The following is a 14,842-nucleotide window of genomic DNA, read 5'->3' on the forward strand; positions in this document are numbered from 1 at the left end:
TCTTGTATCTGCATTAGGGAGTTAGGTTGCAACGGGGAAGGTTATTGGCCAAGATGGTTCTTGATCACAGCAATGAAATGGCGCGAAAAAAATCGGCGGAGGTTAAGCTCTGGTTAAACGCGTAGTGACGAGACAGCTGCAGCTGGACGAGTGGAACTTGGTCACGTGACCAATTACGTGACGAACCACGTGATCAGTCACGGCGCCGCGCCATCGGCAGCTGCTCCGCACCACTTGATCAAACACGTGACAGGGAGGCGGCGCCGCCACATGGCTGCGGCACCACCACGCTGAAGGCTCGAAATGCTCCCGTAATGTAGCTATCGCTACAAAACGCGACAAGCAGGCAAGAAGTAAGAGACGCTGTGTTTGTCACTTCTCGCCTCCCTGTCCCGTTTTTTAGCGCCGTTTCATTGATATCAGGAATTAGGCTTTACAACAGGGCATGTTCTCACTTCTTTTCTGGAGTTCGGTAGCCACTGACGTATACGAACGATGAACTGGCTGGGCTAGATGCGAAAACTCCCTGTGCGAATTCCCTCGCTGAAAACTGCAACGAAAGCGCATCTAAATACGCAGAGTAGACTAATTATTCGATCAGGAAGAACACTGTGGTTACAAGTCCCGCTAAACGAGGCAGAAAACGATGTAGAAGACTGCGTCCCTTATTTGCCCTGGCGCAGAAGTAGGTCTATGCCAAATAGCCCCGCTCGTTCGCTGTGCGTTTTAAGTGGCTGAAACCACCAACCTGTTAATGGTCAGCCACGATAGATTATTTGCTATGGTGTTCCGCTGCTGGACTGAAAAACGCTGCGGTCTCATTTCGATGGAGGCGAAATGTTAGAGGCCAGTGCACTGTGCGATGTCAGTGCACACTAAAAAACCCCAGCGGTTGAAATTATCCGGCGTCCTCCACTACGGCGTCTCTCATAGCCTGAACCGCTTTGGGACTTTAAAACTAGCAATCTTGACATGAGCTCATGACAATGATTCAAAGGTCATAAAACACACAACGCCTGTGGATTACTCCTGATTGCGAAAAAACATCAAAGAAGAGAGCATTTGCGCATGCTATCGAATGCGATCGAGCCGGAGATCAGGCTTGGCTTTCTCGCTGTGGTTGGCCGGAGAGACAGAGCGCTACTACATTTCAGAAATAACGTTGATATTAATAAATTTTCTGGCGATTTGAATGCGGAAAGATTTCAGGAATTTAATTTGCGATTTTCGCAAGAACGCGACCATTTTTCGCTGAGAAAAACTTAGACAGCACTGCAGAGAATGCACTGGAGAAATCCGAAACCATTAGTGTTTTTTGCGGCGTTGGTGGCTCCTTGTCGAATTTGGTAGCTCTTTTCCATCGGCGTCATGTGCAATGTTATATGGCTGATTGAAAACCTGCGTATCATCTTTGGTTACAGAAACCTACATTCAGGGCTCCGTTTTTGTGTTACTCAAAGAAATTGAGGTGTGACGTCATCACACGTGTGGGATGACGTGACAACCAATTACGTCACACCTCTGTCACGTCACATGGTCTCACTAATTAGCTTCATTAAATACCATTAATATATAGCATCACTAGTTACATTTGTTAGTACTCGCAGTTATTAGAATAATTAATAAACATTTTAATTAATGCTTCCAAGTAAGACGCTAAACATGGATACTAATTAATGAATAATGTTAACATCTAATTACTAATAAATGGCTCGGCATTGTTTAAGCACTGAGTTTATAGATTTCACCCCAGCACTCTTGCTTCCACGTTTTGCGAACACAATTTTCGGACACTACCGGTGTCGACATAGCTTAGTAATGCTTTCTTATTAATAAATGTTGGCAGCGTTCTCGAGGAATACTCAATCCATGTTTGTAATTTCATTATTTCCCTTTAGTGTCCCTTTAAGCAGAGGCAGACGTATTTATCTAAATGTGTAAACACACGATAACGTCAAGTTAGTATGGTCACCAGGTGAGTGCGTCGAAAATTACATTCCCCCAGCAAGAAGGTGAAGGTACCGGAGACGCAGATGGCTGTGGAGATAGTTGATACGCGGCTAATATCTTTGCGGCGGCAAATAAACAGTCAAAATTTAGGAAGCTGACGAAATTTTTTCGAAGTGGCTATGGACGACATAAGTCATCCTGTATTGCTTCATTTTCATCTGTTTTGGTAGCTTAAAGTATTGATCTACCTACCAACGTCCCACGATAAGCACGTTGCCCCGGAAGGAAGCTTCTTTGCAAAGATAGCACCAACTGAACTTAGCGCTTAATTCACTTCCTTTGCTTTTAAATGGACTAGAAATTTCTAGAGGTTTTAAGGGAGCAGTGGTGTTTGGTATAAGGCGGTTTTCATTCATACAATTTTAAGGGTAGTTGAAAGACGCAAAGAGCTCAGGATGCAATACTTATCTCTTTCTACAAAGTTCACATGAAGAGGCTGTAACTAACAAATCCAAGGGGGTGTTCTAGCATCCAGGAATCGGTGCTCAAGCCGACGTGTCCAGGTGCCCAGACCAATCGGTGCGCTTTGGTGGCATGTGTGTGTGTTGAGGAATGCGTTCAAATAATTCGAAGTCCACCGGGACTTCTGCGAGCAAATTTGCCCAAATTTAAATCGATACCAGCTATAGCAGTGCAGTTAACATGGAGAATGGCATATATTGTGAAGTAGAACTTTTGCCCGACATTTTACCTGGAAAGCTTGCGCTGGTGTAATATATTTTCTTTAGCGTAATAGTTTTCTGCCATATCTTAACAAAAAAGTTGCGTTGCAAAAAAAAAATTCCAGCACTGACATTTAACAGTCTTGGTGTACATGCTTGGAACTTCGTTGCATAAGTTCATATGATGAGTGTATATTGGTCTTACGCTGTTACGGCATGTATTAAAGCACCATCAGATGCATTAACCAAATATGGAAGTAACGATCACGCAGGTAGCAATGGTAATTGTTGATAAGCGACTAACTGAAGGAAAGAGAAAAATATGCATCTAAACCTTGAGTAGCTCTCCAAAAACCACCAGTTTCTTTCATTTAATTTTACCGGCATTGTTTCTGAGCACCGGCGCGCCAACCACTACTGCACGAGGGCCATGAAGAGCAACGAAGCGTCATGGAATGAATTTGAATGGGAGCGAAACAAATTCTTGAAGAACTCGCGAATTTATGCTGTATACCTTGACTATTAGCGCCTTATCGTCCAGAAATATGTGGGCAGTACTAATGGAGGTGACAACGTGTATCACGTCTGACTTGCATCCACATGATTGCGTGCAGTCCGATAACCTATATAGCTTATTAAATTTGATAATCTAGCATCGATTTATTGCGCACAGAATGTCGTTTTAGGTAAGCCATTTCTTGATGTTCTGCGAATGTTTTTTTATTGAACAGGATATCCTTCGACAGCCGACTTTATACATAAGGTCAGAAAGTCAATATCGCATCAGTTTTGAATAACGTTAGATGATTTTCTAAACTTTAAATAAAGTCCTGAAGGACAAGGAACATTCGGGACAACAGCAAGAAATAAGGTAAAGAGGGTGAGAAAGAATCGAACAGGAGCAGCTTTGCGACTTATTCTTTCAATCACTCTAGCTGACCCGACAGGCGGTGCTGTGAACATATAGGGGGTCTGGGAAAAGAGGTTAGAAGCGCTTTGCGTCGAAGCTAACGCCCATCACTTCGACTCTTGGGTTGTGATAACCAGGTCCAACATCATGGTTCCAGGAACCATAATCACGGTGGCAGCAACCGGGTGCAGGCCAGACCGAGTTCTGTGCTTATTCGAGCATAGCAGGTACGGCGCAACCACTAGAGACCCGCCGTGGAAGAAAATGCTGTGGCCCTTGCGGCATCTTGTTTACACGGAGACCTGTTGTTCGCGTTAACAGCTACGTGAACTTGCAATTCTTCTTGAGGAAGTTGCGCTACTTACAAGCAGTCGAAAGCGTGCCCAGAGTTCTTTCCTGAGCTAGAAAGGCACTCTATCACTTGCTTACGAGTGATTTAAGTAAAATAGCTGGTTCTGTAATGTTTGCCAGCAAATTATATTGACTTTTTTTTAACGTCGCGTTGTGTTCAGAGCTCTTTCCTTAGCTAGAAAGGCACTCACCTTGCTTACCGAGTGACATAAGTAATATAGCTGGTTCTGTCTTGGTTGCCAGCAATTTATATTGGCTTTTCATACTCTCGCGTTGTGTTCAGCCTTTTAGCGATCCCGTCTTGTCGCTGTCGCGTCTTGCTGTCTGCCATCTGCCGTCACGAACAAGAGAATTTTTTTTCTGAGTGTGTGCATGCCGGTCAATGGCGACAGTGATCAGGTGCTGTCAACGCGTACAGTTAAAGCAATGATCATATAGAGAGGAACACGGGGGCACGATAGTCGGTCGAGCATTTCACTGTATGCGAACCGTCCACACCATGGTGAAGACTGCGCATGAGAGGCACAGACGAAGTTTTTATGTCGCTTCTAATTCAGATATTATTTAGAAGGAGGAAGGCTGTGGGGCACTTTGTGCCTTGAACCTAATGGACAGAAATAAAAATGAAACAATATCTGTCACTGAGATGCATCTTTGTCCAGCACGCTTTCGCGTCTGATTCTATTTCTCACATTCAAATGACCAACCTGAAACGCGTAGCCTCCTTACACTCACGCAACACACTCAGTATTTTTACAGATGGTTATAAAATTGCAAAATGAAACAATGATAATAACATTTAAATTTGAAAACAGCGTCTGCGATATGCAAATTTCGTGAGTAAATATTTACGTGTAGCTCATTATGCAACTCATGTGGGAGACGTATTATTTCGCACATGAGGTACAGTAAAGCTACTCCTAAGGACCAGGACTCGACTCCGCGTCAGATTACCTGCGACAGAACTCTTCACTTATAGAATAATCGTCGCGTTAGTTCTCTCGTGCCTGAGCTGCACGAGAACTCCCAGAGCAGTGTGTAGGTTGTCACTTTGTTGCGTGCAATTCTGCCTAGGTTTGTCGAATCTCAGGAGACGAATGCGCTTGTATGATCTTGTGGCTCCAGTTGAGAGTCATGATGGATTTGCTGATAACTAGTGCTCAGTCCAATTCAAACAGAGCTCTAGCAATGCAAACCTTAGGGCTAGTTGGTGCAAATTGATAATTTTGCTAGAAAACAGCGCAAACTGGACGAAGCACGAGAGAAAACATTTACAGCGTGGTCATGAAGCTTGACGTGATAAAGCGGTGGTAGCAGTTTTATTAAGCATCGATGATTGTTTTATGCTGTTGCTCCTTTACTAGAGGCGTCACAGACACGATTTTTTCTACAGTGAAGATCTGGGAATATGGGTGGCGCTTATGGAAGGTGGAGGCGGGAAAGGCTTGAGGGTGGCGGTTGAGGAAAGGGGGAGGGGGCTGTCTTATCTTGGGTGGGGATGTGGAGAGGTGGCTGGTTCCTCTGGTGGGCGACAGGATTTCAAACTGCGTCTTTGAAATCCATTTCGCCTTCCTTTTTTCATTTTCTGTCGAGTGGACTTGTAAAGGGTGATAGCCTTGTGCAAAGTGGAGGTAGGTGACTTCTTGGTGAGTGGCACATCACGAGGGTGATGGCTTCACGCATCGACGCTTCGAACAGACAACGCTTGCATTTGTCGCGAAGTGCCTCTTACTTCTATCACACTAAATGGAAGGGCACGCGCACTTTGTTTTCTTCCTATTCCTTCTTTCCTGCAATCTGGGCCGCTTCCATTCGCCAGAAGCACCGCTAACCACCCACAACCCCACGGCACACCATCGGTGAGCGCCTGCACACCTTCAATCCACGCCACCGCATGCCACTTTCAAGTTCCACACGCGCCATCCACCAGGAACTCACAAAACTCTTTCCTCCGCATTTTCCACGAGGCCTCCACACACTAGAAGCCCATGCAGCAGCAGAACGAAAATGGAATTGATAGACGCTGTGGGAAAGCCATTTTTCTTATAGATGCACCGCCCCCTCTTCCCAACTTCCATTTTCCTCAACATCCACCCACCTGCACCCTAAGTTTATCGCGTGAGTGAAGCCTCGGCATAGACTAAAAGAATCTTAGTAAACATTGAAGGTATATCTAAATGCTATTGCAGCTTTCTCACATCAGGTTTCATTATCATGTGGTCATGTTTTAAACATTTGTTTACCTAGACGCACACTTCAACATTGTTCTTCCAGGATATGTTTGAATAGACCTCGCGGCATAATTCTTACATTTTAAGATTATTGGGAACCTAATAAAAAATATCATGAGTGAGCTGCTTCTGGATGGCGTTGATAAAATTGCCATCTGACCTCTTTCCGAACACCAATTCTTCACCTAATGTTTATTCAGTCGGATCACTGCCTAAATATTTCATCACACACTGCTATTTACCTGAAAATACATATATATTAAGAAATACAGGCGAGCTTGGTTAATTTTTGACTGAAATGTGAAGAGGAACACCTTAAAATCAGTTGAAGCTCAAGGTGGCGATCTATTTTACAAAGCGCCGCTGTGCGCAGCCCGTGACATGTTTCAGGGCAGATATTGGAAGATGTTTAGATCCATCATGTGGCATCAACTTTGCGGTCTATTAGGTCGGCTGCTTAAAAAGTGGGAGTTGGCCCGTGCAGGCTACCGCAATCAGCAGCAGCCGGAACATGGGCTCCTCCGACAGCCCACTGTACCACGCCCCGTCGCCGCTGAGTTTTCGCAGCGGAGTTGTCCCACCCAGTGAGGGACGGAAGCGCGACGAGAGGCAAAGCGAGGATGATATCCTCCTGTAAGGTTCCGCGGCAGCAGCACGAGGCAGACGCGGACGAACTGCGGCTGCTGCTAAGAGAAAAAATTATTCATCACTATTCATGTCGACAAAAAAAAACCAAGAAATGGCTGCCAGACTCTCCTACACATGTAAAGAAGGGGACTAGCCCAGCAAGGCCATCGATTAGGTCGTGTTAAATTCGCTGTATTTGAGCTGCGTACCTCCGCTGCAGGAAACGAAAGCATTTATTCAAGTAAGTCAACTTAATGTTCATGGTCACCATCATCATAATCACCATCACCACCCTATTTGTGTCATCGGAAGATCAAGGGCTTTTCCAAATGATGTCACCCGTCCCTAGCTATATACCGGCTGGCAGGCTGCAGCGTCGCAAATTGTGCAGCGTCGACTCTATATGCCAACTGACAACCTCGTCCTTCCATTAGTACTCATTCTGACCCACTCACAGACCACTGGTTCTGAATACTGCGGTTATAGAAGGCGGCGAATTACATCCCTTGCCCGTGACAATTTCCACTTAGGAACTCAAAGGTGCGGTCTTCGAGAACCTGCGAAAGAAGTGTCGTCCATGGTCAAAAAGTAAATGCAAATAAATCTTTGAGGGGACACTAAGTCTCCGCATTAAGGGTATGATGAGATAGTGTAATTGTTTAATTCCCATATATAAAGAAAATCATTCTTAGCTTTTCATTCAGAGATTCCTGAAAGTCATCGTACTCCTTCTGGAGCAGTGGTGGTGCGTTTAATCGATGCCCCACTGCCCTAGCTGCGATGGCCGGTGCTCACAGCAGTATACCTTGTCCTACCCAGAATTCTCGTCCGGGGTTGTGATCATGCTCGGTTCAGAGATTGTGATCATGCTGCGATTTTCTCTCACGACACCGACTCCCACTACGTCGTGGCAAGATTTTTTGGAGAACGCCGCCTTTAACGATATCGCGCTAGAAATCGTTTTAGCATGGAGGAAAAACGCTAAGGCGCCCGTGTGCTGTGCGATGTCAGTGCACGTTAAAGATCCCCAGGTGGTCGAAATTATACCGGAGCCCTCCACTACGGCACGTATTCTCCCTTTCTTCTTTCACTCCCTCCTTTATACCTTCCCTTACGGCGCGGTTCAGGTGTCCAAAGATATACGAGACAGATACTGCGTCATTTCCTTTCCCCAAAAACCAATTATTATTATTATTATTAACAATGTTTGAAATTCGAGGCAACTCTTTCGCCTTCAAGTTTTAGCATCTGAAAAGTTTATGTGACAATCTACTAGAGGTACGTCGTAGTGACCTGTGCAGGATGAACTAGAACTACAATAATTATTGAACTTTTTTGAACCGACTCAGGCTATATCGGACGCTGTGGTAAAGGGTGCGGAATTTTAGACAAACTAGGGTTCTCTAACCTGCATTGACAACGCACAGTACACAGGCCTGTAAAATTTTCTCCATCGAAACTAAACAACCACGGCGGGGATCGAACCAGCATCTTTCGGGCCAGTAGACGAGCGCCATAACCACTGAGCCACAGCTTTTTTTTTCTTTATTGCCTGGCTTTGACACAGAAAATTGCACATAACAAACAATCAACAAAAGACAAACGCTATGTACACCCGACTCGAAGTCAGCCAGCATGAGTCTGGCTTCGTCAACTTAAAATTCACGCAGTGCACAGAGTGTCTCTAGTCTTGAGAGCCACTCCGGAGGCTCCGCTGCGGCCTTCTGAATGGCCAGAAACATGTCCATACTTTCTCGAAAGTAGATTCGGGCAGGTCTTGCGTCTCTGTCACAGTGAAAGCCTGCCATTCTCGAGCGCCATATACAGTGGAGGCCTGTCAGCATTATTAAATCATAAGGCACCCCATCCTCATTTTCAACACATAAGTAACGGATGCCATACGGGTCTAGTGGAAATTCTTTCTTTAAGGTTCGCTTTAATACATCCCAAAAATAAACCCCTTCCCAACAGTGTAAAAATACATGGTCTATTGTTTCAGGCTTTCTGCAAATTAAACAGTGAGAACCCCAGGGTAAAAATAATTCCTTTCCCTCTAAAAATTTTTTAACCGGTAAGGTTCCGGTGTGCAGCTTAAAAAAGAAGGTTTTGGTTCCTGATGGCACCTGCATGTTTTTAACTCTCTTTAAAACATCTTTGCCTTGGCCTCCACTGTACAAGGCCCTGTACAAGGGCACCGGGAAAACTACATCGCACAAAGCACGGTACAGTTTCTTTCGTTTCACAGTCGACAGAAAGTCATTTGAAAACCGTGCGGAAAGAAACCTTACACTGGCTACGATTTCCCGGTAAAAACCGGTGACCCTACTGTAAACGTCAGCAGTTCCGACTATGTACTCTGGAAGCAGATGCCGCAGCCTAACTTGGCATACGGTACGCAAAAACGGGTCTCTTGTGTCCCGAAGAAACAAAAAACGATTGACCAGCTGTCTCAAAAACAAATGGCCCAGTCCCAGCCCGCCGTCTTGAACCCGTCGGAACAGGTTGGTCCGGCTGCAGCGCTCCCATTCAGACGACCAGACAAAGATGGCGAAAATTCGGTGTAGCTTTTGAATACTTAACCGTGAACAGTGCAACACCTGCATGACGTACCAGAGCCTGCTGATAAAGAACAAGTTGCAAACAGTGGCTCTGGCGAAAATGGACAAGGTCGTTCCTTTCCACTTATCAGCTCTTTCCCGTATCTCTTTAATCTGTCCTGTCCAATACTGTTCACTGTCACGGTAAGCAGCGAGTGGAACGCCCAAGTATTTATCTGGCGTCGTCGTCCAAGGCACGCTGGCAAACGGCTCCGGCGTAGATGCCCACCTTCCGTGCCAAAGTCCGAGGCACTTCGACCAGTTACCCCGCTTCCAGTAGCTTGGCTGAAATCTCGTACACATTGAACGGCCTCGCTTATGCCTCCCTCGTCAACGGCAAACACAGCAATGTCATCAGCGTACGCCAGAACCTTTACTTCGGCTGCTTGTAAACTGAATCCGGTAATACTTCTGTTTTTCAGTAGCTTCAAACAAAGGGTCTCCACATAAATACAAAATAAAAGGGGGCTGAGGGGACAGCCCTGGCGCACCGAACGCTGCACGCTAATGGGGGCCCCCAGACTCTTGTTAACGATCAATTTCGTCGTGCAGTTCCGGTACGCCAGGGCCACACCCTCGCGAATAACAGAACCAACGTTAACATGGCTTAATACTGCAAACAAAAGTTCATGGGCAACGCAGTCAAAAGCCTTTTCTAAATCGATCTGAAGAATAGCCACCTGACCATTTGTGTCATCACAGGTTTCTAAGACACTGCGCGCAACGTGAATATTTGTAAAAATAGACCGCCCTTTAATCCCGCAGGTCTCATGCGGACCAACTAATTGATGAATCACGGTCTGCAGCCTTCGCGTCAAAATCTTCATAAAAATTTTGTACTCAACATTAGTGAGTGCTATCGGTCGGTATGCTGTCACCAGTCGTACTCTGTCTGTGTCGTCTGTTTTGGGAATCAGCACAGTATGGGACGACCCATAGGACGGAGGCAGTGCTTTGACTTTAAAGGCTTCGTTAAAGATTACCCTCAAGACCGGGGAAATTACATGTTTAAATTCTTCGTAGAATGCCGCGCTGAACCCGTCCGGTCCAGGCGACTTTCCTGGGTTTAAACTATCTATAGCTTGCTCGACTTCCTCTTGATTTATCTGCTGTTCTAATCTGTCTTTAGTTTCGTCGTCCAGACGCGGCATCTCGGCTAGAAACGCCTCCTTAAATGTGATAACATCTACCGGGTGCGATGCGAAGAGCGCCTGGTAATGCTTGAAAAAGGCTCCATTGATGTGATCGATGTACGTTTTTGAAACACCTCCCCATTCTATTTCGTTAATGTGATTTCTTTCGGCACGGGTTTTTTCCAAACCAAGTGCTCGTTTCGTTGGCGCTTCCCCTGCAGCCATGTTTTCTGCCCTTGCCCTCACCAACGCTCCCCGATAACGTTCTTCTTCGATTATCTCTAGCTTTTGTTTGGTTTTTCTTATGTCCTCCATCCATTTACCAGGCGCTCGGCATTCCTGTTTTAACATCTTCTGAAGCAGTGTCTTTAGCTCAATTTCCTGTTGTTTTGCTTGATGACGTATACAAGTGGCTCTTTCTATTGCTTTTAATTTTAAAGTTTCCTTAGTGAGCTCCCACTGCTGCCATATTCTGATGTTGCTACTTGGTTCTATTTTTGCTACTTCTTCCCTTACAGCTCGGTTATAAAATTCGTCCTGAAGTAGCTTGTCATTCAACTTCCACATTTCCCATGAAAAACCATTCCCCTTCTTAATGAATCCTATGCAGCATTGAACCAAACAGTGGTCAGAAAATGATACCGGCATAACTACATAACTATTGCATTTAGGTAGTTTCCGCGGATGCATAAATGCGGTCTAGCCGTGCGTGACTTGTGCCCTCGAATCGTGTGTACCTTACAGCACGCGTTCCTTCAAGACACTCTGCTACATCCTCGAGGTTGCAGTTCACAATCATTCGTAACATCACTTCGGTGCTTTTGTCTCGGAAACCTCGGAGGCTTGTCTTGTCGCGCGCACTAAGGACACAGTTGTAATCGCCCATAACAATCAGCTGTCTGTCAGTGCGAAGCCGTTCTTCGACGCTTTCAAAAAACGCGGCTCGGTCATTAACCACATTAGGAGCGTAGAGGCAAACAATGCGCCAGTCTATGTTACTGAGCGAAAAATCGATGGACACGTGTCGACCCGACAAGCACGAACGATGACCGTGTACATCTATTCCCGGCAACTTCTTAACAAAAAGAATACAGCCAGCCGATGTGCCTGCTGCATGGCTAACGACGGCAAAATACCTAGACGTGAAACGTCGCACCATGCTCCCGGTCTCTTCCTCACCATCGACTTTAGTCTCCTGCACTGCCAGTATATCAATATCTTGCTCCGTTATAATCTGTACAGCTGGCTTTGTTTTCTTTTACCTGCCAGGCCTCTGACGTTTAGGGTGGCGACTTTAAACGGAGTTGCAGAAGCCATTTTAACTTAGGAAGAAGAGACCGAAAGCACGGTGCTTACCTCCCGCGCCTAGCATGTCGCTAGACGATGCCGTCGCCGCCGGTGTCATCCGGCGCGAGCACGTGCTCCTGGTCAGGAGGCGCCTTGTCGCCGCCACGCTTCTCAGCCGGAACTTTTGGGCGCGGTCTCAGACCGGCCCATCGTGCTTGGGGCGTCTTTGCCGGCGGTTCCCCGACGCTGGGCTCCGCTGCCTTCTCCCCGTCGGCCTTGGTCTCGGCGTGTGGCCGCTTCGCAGGTGTAGTCACGCCGACATTCATGCGGGAGTCGTCCTTTTCGTCGTGGCTCTCGCTGGCGGCCTTCCGTTCCACGTGCACGGACGAGCTCGCTCCATCTTTGGGCGTTTCCACAGGCGTCGAAGATGGGTCAGTAGCTGGCGACCCGCTCTCCTGAGCCACAGCCGTGTCGGTGTTGCTACTCCCAACATCTGGCTGCACCGCCACCCCCTCCGCTTTGCCCGTGTCGTCGGCACCGCTCGCTGCCTCCTCTGCTTCGACGACGTCCATCAGTTCTGCGGAGACGCTCGCTGCTACATGCCCGGTGGCCGACGCGTAGGTACGAACGCAGTCAGCCTCCGAGTGTCCATAGCGCCGGCATTTCGAACACCTGGGCACCTTGCAATCGCGGCGAACGTGCCCCGTGCCGCCGCAACGAAGGCACTGCATCGGCCGCCCGGGAACCACCACGAGAGCCAACTCGCCAGCGACTCGTACCTGGTGGGGCAGGTCGTCCACCTTCACACCTGGCTTCAGTTTCAGAAGCACGGTCCTCGTGGTGGACCCCTTCTCCTTCATTCCGGCGACGCGCCAACGCTCCCGGGTGACCTCGGTCACGTTGCCGAACGCCGCGAATGCCGTACGGATGTCCTCGTCGGCGACGCCGTGAAGCATCCAGTGGAGGCGCAGCTTTACCTGGTGGTCTTCTGGATCGAAAACAATGCAGCGGCGTCCCTTGACTTCCAGCTCCTTCGTGGCGGCCAGTTTCTTTGCGGCGTCAGCGGTGCTGAAGGTCACCGCCCACACATGGTTTATCTGGTACGCCCCCAACGCCACGACGTCGGGGAGCGCACCAGCTTTGGCGAGGACGTCCCTGAAGTCTTCGACCCTGTAGGGTCTCGCACGCACGTCCCCGTGCAGAAAAACCGTGTTTAAAACCACACGTCCGGTAGGCAGGGTAGGCAGGACGATCTCGTAATCCTTATCAGCGTCGCTGGCAAACCTGTTTCCGCGGCCAGCAACGGCCGCTATCGCCGCTCCGTGGGAGCTCATGATCCTGCGTCCGTCACGCTCGGTGGCCGGAAGTAGAATGACCACTGAGCCACAGCGGCGGCTCTAATCGGCATAGTGGTTCTAAATATCAGACGTCAAAGTGCGCATGTCGGAGCTTGTTAGGTTGGCTTTCTCGCATTGTGGAATTTCTAAAATCGCAACTCTGCGCGTCACATTGTCGAGAAAACGATGTTAGCATCTTGTACATCACCAAGTGCACAAATTTCGTCTATAGTTTATGTATAATAAATGCAAGGGACGCAATATTATAAATAATCAATGAGCGAAAGTCAACCCAAGAAGCTTTCAGATGCATATATATTTGAAATTTGATATTTCTAGCCACATTCACGAAGAAAAAGTTTAAAACAGGGCTCACTTTTCAAGTTTACCGCATACAATTGCGCAGTATAACCGTGCCCCATAGTTCATTAGGTACCTGAAGGTATTTGTGTAATTATGGATTCATATAAGGTACATAATTCCTGCCTTCCTGTACAATCTACGTCCACAGATGCATCTATGTATCTCTCTCAGTATTTAAAAAAAATATTCCGACGTTAACCAAATCACCGTGTACGCTGAGTTTTTCAGGGATCCAGAAAACCTGTGCGACGGCTGACTCACCAAGCCTGGCAATGTGCTCCGTGCTGCAAACAGGTGTAATCGTCGTGCTAGCCGTACCCCGGCTTTAAAGGCAGCAAGCGTTTGGCAGATTAAAGGGTCCGTGAAGGCAAATTACGACGACCATTTCTGCTACGCTTCACAGACTATCTACGAGCCAATGGGCTCAGTTCCACAGCACATTTTTTTTTAAATCATAGTAGTTGATATGGGTCCCCTCCCTTATAACCCACATTTCTTCAACAGGCTAACCGTAAATGCAACGATCATCTACACAGGGGCACCCGCTTTCTTGAAGCATTGTAGTCGAATAAAAACGCTCTATTTACCTCAGTGGGAAAGCCATGCACGCGAGCTTGTGGATGAATGTTAAGCCATTCCGCATTTAAGCCAACAGAGCCAAGAATTTCTTGAAAGGAATGGAAATAATTTAATGCGTTTCATCAGGTGAGGTGCTTCCCAAATTTCTTTGCAGTGCAAAATCTTGAAAAAACGGACGCGTCACTGTCTATTAGTCATTGCAATCACTCACTCGGCTTCCGCACACTCCGGCGGCCGCTGCGTGCAATTGGGTCATCGTTGGATGCTGTGGAGGATGACCGCGATTCTTTGCGCAAGGCCTTGCCCAGGACGTCTTCTTGAAATATGTCACCGCAATCGGCGTCTGCAGCTCGCATCAGTTCCTCCTTGAAGCGCGGGAACTGCGCCTCGAGGACCAACTGCTCGCGAAGGTACCGTACTATGACGGCGGTAGCCACAGAGTCACCTGCGCAGGTTAATATATTCCCGATGCTTTTTTCCGGACTCCTTCGTGTCTGAAGAAGCGTGCACATATTTCTCACTTTGTTGAGGCGGTCCAGGTGCGTAGGATAGATTTTCGCACAAAATATTTCAGTTGTAGGGTGCACAGAAACAATATGCCTTATACTGCAGTAGGTAGATAAAAATGCAATGCATTCCCGCAGTTTAGTCTCATATTCCTAACGACCCTCTTTGCATAGAAAATCCGCGATGAGAAATGCTGCAGCAGTAACATCATAATGTTCATGCATAGAGGGGACAGATTAATAAGAAAA

At 47.2% G+C, this 14,842-nt stretch overlaps 1 protein-coding gene across 1 annotated transcript; it reads right to left on the reverse strand.

The window, feature by feature from the left end:
- Window positions 1-11,642: 11,642 nt before the first annotated feature.
- Window positions 11,643-13,142, reverse strand: LOC144099586 (uncharacterized). Its single transcript, XM_077633009.1, has one exon. The coding sequence runs from the start codon at window positions 13,140-13,142 to the stop codon at window positions 11,898-11,900; it is 1,245 nt and encodes a 414-aa protein (XP_077489135.1). The 3' UTR covers window positions 11,643-11,897.
- Between the last annotated feature and the right edge of the window lie 1,700 nt (window positions 13,143-14,842).

The sequence above is a fragment of the Amblyomma americanum genome, chromosome 1 (genome assembly GCF_052857255.1).
Source record: "Amblyomma americanum isolate KBUSLIRL-KWMA chromosome 1, ASM5285725v1, whole genome shotgun sequence".
NCBI classification, from domain to species: Eukaryota; Metazoa; Arthropoda; class Arachnida; order Ixodida; family Ixodidae; genus Amblyomma; species Amblyomma americanum.

Excerpts from the sequence above, each read along its gene's own strand:
- LOC144099586 (XM_077633009.1), bottom strand. The coding sequence starts at position 13,142 with ATGAGCTCCCACGGAGCGGCGATAGCGGCCGTTGCTGGCCGCGGAAAC.